Source organism: Lycium ferocissimum, chromosome 1, assembly GCF_029784015.1.
Source record: "Lycium ferocissimum isolate CSIRO_LF1 chromosome 1, AGI_CSIRO_Lferr_CH_V1, whole genome shotgun sequence".
In the NCBI taxonomy this organism is placed as follows: Eukaryota; Viridiplantae; Streptophyta; class Magnoliopsida; order Solanales; family Solanaceae; genus Lycium; species Lycium ferocissimum.
In genome coordinates this window covers 19,078,533-19,085,999 of record NC_081342.1, presented here as the reverse complement: position 1 = coordinate 19,085,999, position 7,467 = coordinate 19,078,533, and the positions used below count along the sequence as shown (strand labels likewise).

The 7,467-nt window shown below is 35.9% G+C and overlaps 1 protein-coding gene across 3 annotated transcripts; it reads left to right on the top strand.

Annotated features, from left to right (window-relative positions):
- Positions 1-3,597: 3,597 nt before the first annotated feature.
- LOC132051437 (uncharacterized) lies at positions 3,598-7,169 on the top strand. 3 transcript variants are annotated; one of them, XM_059442517.1, is made up of 4 exons: positions 3,598-3,882; positions 4,288-4,693; positions 5,309-5,501; positions 6,214-7,169. In XM_059442517.1, the coding sequence occupies exons 2-4, from the start codon at positions 4,301-4,303 to the stop codon at positions 6,810-6,812; spliced, it is 1,185 nt and encodes a 394-aa protein (XP_059298500.1). In that variant the 5' UTR covers positions 3,598-3,882; positions 4,288-4,300; the 3' UTR covers positions 6,813-7,169. The 3 variants fall into 3 exon arrangements, with proteins under 3 accessions (XP_059298500.1, XP_059298492.1, XP_059298491.1); XM_059442509.1 differs by having other exon boundaries at positions 3,599-3,882; positions 4,282-4,693; XM_059442508.1 differs by having other exon boundaries at positions 3,599-3,888; positions 4,297-4,693.
- Positions 7,170-7,467: the final 298 nt, after the last annotated feature.

The following is a 7,467-nucleotide window of genomic DNA, read 5'->3' as shown; positions in this document are numbered from 1 at the left end:
AAGCAAGAAATCATTATTCCTAATCTAGGGTTTCCAAGAAAAACCCAAACTCAAGGCTTAAGGTCTAAACCCTAGGGAATTGTCTCAAGTTTGGAACTTTACCAAGGTATGTAGAACTTCTATCTACATGTGGGAATCTCTACGTTCTTCCCCATGCCTCGTTTTCTTTATTTTTATTTTCTTATATTCTATGAAGTTCAAATACGAGGGCATTAAATCCAACATATTGGTAGCCCATAGTTATGTAATTATGATCATGAATTGTGTGTTTATATCCATTATTGTATTCCTAATCTTCCATTACGGTGAATAACCCAAGCTTAATCTTTGAATCATGAATTCATCCTCATGCATTCCCATTATGTTTTTATTAAACTTTATGATTTTATTAGCAAGACACAAGCATGTTTTTAAGATAACTATATGTATTTATGATTATTATTATTATTCATGAATCAAGAACATTTTTGCAAGATTATGCCAAGTATCTCATAAAACCATGATCTCACGAGCTATCATGATAATTCACATGTTTTGGAATTTGCATAGTTAACCGAAAAGGCTCAGTAAAGCCTGAAACTACGTAGCCACCGTAGAATAAGGTTTGTCGGCAAGGAGGCAACACCTTCATTATGCAGTTTGGATCCTTACATACTTATTACTATTTAAATCTCATATCTCTGGCAAGGTGTGAATGTTCTGCTGGTAGGACGCAAGTACCAGATCATGTTGTCGGTTATACTGTAGCACTCCCCACGTTACAAGCAGTTATATATACATGTATTTCCATTGATTTACTGTTTTTAGACTTTACTCACGCTTCATGCTCATGTTCAGGTTATATTCAGTTTCAGTTCATGTCTTATACCTATATTGTGTCATGTTCTTCATTTCAGCAGGTTTTACATACTAGTACTATTCACCATGTACTAACGTCCTTTTTGCCCGGGGGCCTGCACTTCCACGGTGCGTATACCGATTTTCGGTGAGCATACACACCGAAAGGATCACTTCTCGGTATCGCCTTATGGTGAGCCCCACTTCTCTCGGGGTTTAACATGGAGTCTGCACTAGTATTCAGTTTATAGTAGTCCAGGGCCATGTCCTGGTAGTTAGTATTCAGACATGTTTTAGAGGTTTCATAGACAAATGTTAGTTCACGGAGGCAGTTGTGCTTTCATGTTTCTGTTGTTAAGTTTTCATGATTCTTCATACTATGAGATTACTTCAAGACTTTATTCCGCAATTATGTTTTCATGATTCATTTAAATTGCATCATAGAGATTATGTTGTTTTGATGCCTATGTTGACAAGCAAGCCATGAGGTTCATTCGGACATATGCAAGCAAGGCCCGAGTGCTGTGTTGCGCCCAAACCATGGTTCGGGGCATAACAGATAGATTGAGACTCGGCACATTTGGGTTTAGATGCTATAACATAGGTGATAACAAGTACTTGGTTACTGGCTCATGTTTGACTTATACCTTGTTGATTTACCTGTTTATCTCACCTTATTGCCTTTATATATGTTAGCTAATCTTAGTTGGCCTATGATACCTACCAGTACTTGTTGTTTGTACTGACCTGCACTTGTTGCATTCTTTTATGAATGCAGAGTTCCAGGTGGGTTTAACCTCTACACCTCGTGGCTGATGGTTGTTTGAGGATATGCTGATTCGAGTCTTCAGGGTAAGCAGGGGGCCGTTCGCTGCCCGAAGATTCCTCTATCTATTATATCTTTATTTCCATTCTAAGACATACTTTTGAGACTATTGATGTATTTTATTACTTCCAGACTTGTAGTATATAGTTAGAGGCTCTTGTGTGGTTAGACCAGACTCTGGTGGATTTGATGTATTTCCTTACTTCCGTATGTTTCTATATCATTATCATCAGACTTACGTATTTTTATCTCTTCCGCTTATCTATTTATTTATTCATGATTTTACGGTTGTTGGGATAATAGTTCGCTTACCGAGGTGGAAAAGGTAGGTGCCCGCGCGACTTAGCGAAACTGAGTCGTGACAAACATGTGGCGGAATGAGAGAGGAACACGTGGCGGACGAAGTAAGGCAATGTTGTGACGCCTTGTTTGATCGGGAGAAGTGACCCCGGATCAAATATTGCGAAGCAGTTGGCACAGGTAATTTAAGGATCAACGTTACATAATCGGTCCGGATTCGAATCTGACGGTACGATTCTACATTAAAGGATAGCATTTATTGATTATTATTGCCCCTCATTAAGATGAATGCAGATCAAGGTTGATGTTTGTACTATAAAAGGAGCCTAAAAGCCCAACTGTAAACGGCATCGAAGATTCAATTTCTTACACTCATTCATATTATTTAGTTTCTATTACAAACATATCTGTTGTTTTTTTATTCCGGATTAATACTTATTTCTCAAGGCTAAGTGTGCAAGTGTTCCACTGAAGGAAAACTCATCAAAGAACTTTCTCTGAGGATCATTCGGCCTAGGCTTATTCTATTACATTAGTGCTTTCTTATTTTATACTTTTCTGATTTCATTATCATATTGTCGCTATTATTTGCTTGCTAATAACAAATCAACTCATGTATTATTTAAACCATTAACAAATTTAACTGTACCTTTTTAGGGGTAAACATGTTTATTTTTTTCCGACAACTTTCTGTCATGTTATTTAATTTCTCATTGTTTCCATTTCTAAATTACGAATTTTTTTCTTTGATTTTTAATTTAATTCCAAGTTCTTAGAGATAAAGATGTTTTAAAATAAATAATTTATATACATAAGAACTCATTTATTAATGTCTAAGATAACTTTTATTTTTTCAGCTCCTGATTTTAACACTGCACCTCAATATTAATGTTTGGTTGTAATGAAGTAGCCTATCAATTGCCAACTCTTTCTTTTTTCTACAGCTACCCAGTCAATTTCAACTAGGTTAAACCTAAAGTTATTTTAACTTTTACCACCAACCAAGTACAGTACATCAACATTGACTAGTCCCAACAACAAAAACGAAATAATAATAATACAAACAAAAAGAGAAGCAACCGAAAAGCTTTACTTACAGGTCGCGTTGCTCACGCCACGAACGTGAATTGGCCTTCGGTTCAAAAAGCACCCACTCCCCAACATCACGAGTTACAACAACTGCTCTCTCCAAACTTCGGATAAGCCCATTTCCGTCATTTCGTCTTTTTGCGCGTCATCCCCACTAGTACGTGGCGCCCTTCGCAACATGCATTCGCCACGTATTTCAGTTGAAATAGATAAAAATCAGATACGCCTACGTGGCACCACCATCCTAGTTCGCTCCCCTCACCCCTATTATATGAGATAATTTCAATAATATAAGCCTCAACATAAAATATTATATCCATATAGTTATATGTTTAATTTACTTTGGCTTAATTAACTATTTTTTTTTAACAGTGTTATATATGACAGACAACATTAGTATGCATTAATCTTGTATAAAAATATATAATAACGTATAAAAAGAGCGTTTGAGTAATGTTAGAAATATGAGCGAATATATTTTTCTCCAAATAAGACATATGAGTGTTATTGTCTCCTATTATATCCTTCCCCAATATTTCACCACTTTGAAGGCACTCCTTACGGTCCACACCAAATAAAAGCTCACTCTTTGTACTACTTGTTTCTCTTCCTGATTGTTTGCTTTTTGTGTCTAGAGTTTATAAGTGATAATATTGCCAGAAATGAATTTTCCTGTCATCGGCTTTGTTATGGATCGTCGGTGTGATGACGTCATCTCGTGTTTGTTTGTTGAACCTTAAGCAAAAGCTTATAAGACTTTTCGCTTAAGCAGAGTTTACAAGTTATTCCATTTTCTACTCAAAATATTGGTTTTCCACTTAGATAAAAAGGTATCGGTTTTCGCTCAAATACTACTCTCTTCGTATTAGCTGCCGTTGGCCATGGATTTTAAAGTTGAAACTTGAAATTGTGTTTGGAGATGCATTTTATTTGAAATTTTGTAAGTGAAAGTGAAATTTCTTCCAAAAATTGCTTTGAGATAGTTTTTGGAACTTGTAAAATACTTTGAAGATGAATTTTCAAAATCCGATCAAATTTTGATTGCCAAATATACAGATGTTTTAAGATAAATTTGAAAATCTGATCAAATTTCACTGCCAAACAGATATTTGAAAATAAATTGTCAAAATCTGATACAAAATCTATGGCTAAACTGCTAGCTTAGTATTATTATTATTACAGAGTTAATCAATATGTGTTTGAATAATTTGAATTTTACTCATTTTCAGTAGCAGAACTTGTAGAGTTATGCCTTTTCCTATGAAGATTCAACCTGTTGACTTCAATACTATCGAAGAACCGGGTGGTCAATACGACTCGTTTAAACCGGTTCAAAAGTCACGGTTCAAGCGACTATTCGAAAAGCAATTTTCAGGACTTTTGAGATCATCTGCACCAGAGATTGGTAATAAAAAGGATTTGTGTGAAGAATTTGAACCGAGCTCTGTTTGTTTGGCTAAAATGGTACAGAGTTTTATTGAAGAAGGTGAGGATAAACATAAGTGCAAGTGCAATCGGAACCGATGCAAGTGCTTTAATTGTAATAATGGAACTGATAGCTCTGAAGAGGAAGCTGATTCCGTGAATTGCTTTGGTGAATCGAATCAGAATTGCTGTGGTGATGCTTGTGAAATCCTTAAGGTATTGCATATGCTTGTAATATAGTGTTTGTGCCAAACAAATACTGTAACTATCTTTTACATAGAATTTTGTAATTTAACCATGTTGCAGTAATTGGATTTGCATTAATTTGTTGTTAAGTTCCTGTTTGGCTATAGATTTTGAAGTTCGAAACTTGAAAATTTGGGTTTTTGAAGTTGTGTTTGGACATACTTTGAATTTTTGTGAGTATGAAGTGAAATTTCTCCCAAAAGTTGGTCTGAACTGAGTCAGTTTTTTGGAATTTGGAAATATTTTGAAGATAAATTTTCAAAGTCTGATCAAATTTCATGGTCAAACACATAGTTGAAGTTAAATTTTCAAAATCTCAGTCAGATTTTGGAACTTGAAATATTTTGAAGATAAATTTGAAAATCTGATCAAATTTCATGGCCAAACGGTTAGAAGATAAATTTTCAAAATCTGATCCAAAATCTATGGCCAAAACGCTAGTATAATCTTACTTTAATTTGTTGTTAATATTCTTCATATAGTTAAAGTAACAGGTATGCTGTAAATTTGCGTGTGATGAGTGTTTTATCAGTATACACCGTGTGTTCTTTGCGTGTTTCTAAAAAAGTTTCCTTTTTGTTGCAGAATTTGGTGTCATGTCCTTCCGCCTTTGAAAGGAATGTCTTAGTGGATGTTACAAAGATCATTGAGAAAAACAGGATGGTTAAGCGAAAGGACAATTTTGTCCGAAAGATGGTTGTTGATGGCCTCTTAGCTCTGGGATATGATGCTTCAATCTGCGAGTCTCGCTGGGAGAAAACTCCTCCAACTCCTGCTGGTAAACACACAATCTCAACAACAACACATATGCTGTGTTTTTTCGCTTAATAGTTTTTCATGTTGGGTATATAGGATTAGAAACAAGAAAATCTATGAATTTCATGCTTATTGGTATGCAGATTTATAAATTACTTTAGTTTGGTTAAAGATTATATAACAGTAATGGTGAGAGCCTGAATAGTTTAATTTGGAGTAGTTGCCAAATAATTGCAATAAAGGTACTGCAATTCAAATGACCAAGAGCAGAATAGATATGAATGACTCCATATACAACAATAACATACCGAGTATAATCCCACAAGGTGGGGTTCTGGGGAGGGTAAAGTGTACGTAGACCTTACTCCTACCTTGGGAGGTAGGGGGCTGTTTCCGATAGACCCTCGGCTCAAGAGGAATGACTCCATATAATGGTTACCAATTACAAGTTCATAGATTCAATTGACTCGTTTAATGATCCCATTCAAGATTTGGGCCTAGTACTAAGAAAACCTGGTGTTGGATAGGAGAAGAATCAGAAGCAATTCACTTATTGTTTTTATATTTTCAAATGTTTCTTACCTTTAAAAACTACCCCCCAGTCATTCGCTACTGCTTATAGTAGGCTATTCGTATTGGCTGCCTTTCATTCTTTTTCCCCCAAATTTAGACTACCATATGTTGTTTGGTATTATTTGGTTAAAATATAATGGAAGTCGGAATCTTTTCTACAGGAGCTTATGAATATATTGATGTGGTGATTGAAGGAGAACGACTTCTAATCGATATCGATTTCAGATCAGAGTTTGAAATAGCAAGATCAACCAGATCATACAAATGTCTTCTCCAAATGCTTCCTAACATTTTCGTAGGCAAAGCAGATCTCCTTCAGAAGATTATTCATTTGCTGACAGAGGCTGCAAAGCAGAGCTTGAAGAAGAAAGGAATGCCTTGTCCTCCATGGCGTAAAGCTGAATACGTGAAAGCTAAATGGCTGTCGACCTACACTCGTATCACCCCAGTTCTAATGCCCGTTGAGTCAAACGTTGCTTCTGAAACTGTCACTGCTTGTAAAACCAATCAACAAGCCGTAAAGGTGGAGACTTTAGAGGATTCTTATGTGGAGTTGAATCTGGTTTTTGGAAAGAGCAGCCCTTTGGCGGAGAATAACGCCAAGAATGTGAGTACATCTCCTCTGTTTGCTTGTGGTGAAGATGAAAAGAATGTGATGGTGAAGCAAGGCGGCGATCCTCCAGAGGTTAAACACAAGGATTCAAGCAACTGTACCAGGAAGATAACTGGTTTAACTTCTCTGATTGAAGACCAAACATAAAATTTTGACCTAATTTCTAACCCTTTTTCTATATTTTGTTGTTATGTTTCTATGTTTCGAGTTGAAAACCCCGTGTGTTTTAGTATTTTGGGGCTAATTTGAAACTACGGACCACCTGCCTGCTGGTTTTGTGTTGGCGGTTTCCCTTCGTATTTTATAGTAAGGGTCTATGAGTCCATGCTACTAATACAACTACATAGTCGATAGATTAGTAAGGTAGAGCTGGTAATGTCTTGTCATTTTGGTTCTTGGATATTTTTCAACCGAGTGTTTTGCATAAATGTTCATGGCAGCAAACACTTGTTAGCTTGTAGTATTACTGATATAATGACAATAAACTCTGCAATTATTGCAGTATGAACTACTCTTTATGTACCTTTTCATACATTATAGTGCTTGTGTATGGTTGTGAGTTTTTGTTTTCTGGCTGTTTAACGTTAGTATAAGATACGTAGTAGTATAGGCCTTGGTAATGCCGAGAACTCTTTATTCATTCAGGTATGGGAGAAACCAAAAATAGCAGAGCAAAGTTTTACTGTACTCTTTATAAAGGTTATGATTCGCACTCAAGCTATAGTAGTCACTTTTTAGGTATTATCTTATCGTCCACTTGTGTAAGTGGCGACTGGTGTGGAAAATCCAAAAGCACATCGAG

Coding starts and splice junctions, on each gene's coding strand:
- LOC132051437 (XM_059442517.1), top strand. CDS start 4,301: ATGCCTTTTCCTATGAAGATTCAACCTGTTGACTTCAATACTATCGAA. Junction 4,694..5,308: donor ATGCTTGTGAAATCCTTAAG/GTATTGCATATG, acceptor TTTTTGTTGCAG/AATTTGGTGTCATGTCCTTC. Junction 5,502..6,213: donor AACTCCTCCAACTCCTGCTG/GTAAACACACAA, acceptor TCTTTTCTACAG/GAGCTTATGAATATATTGAT.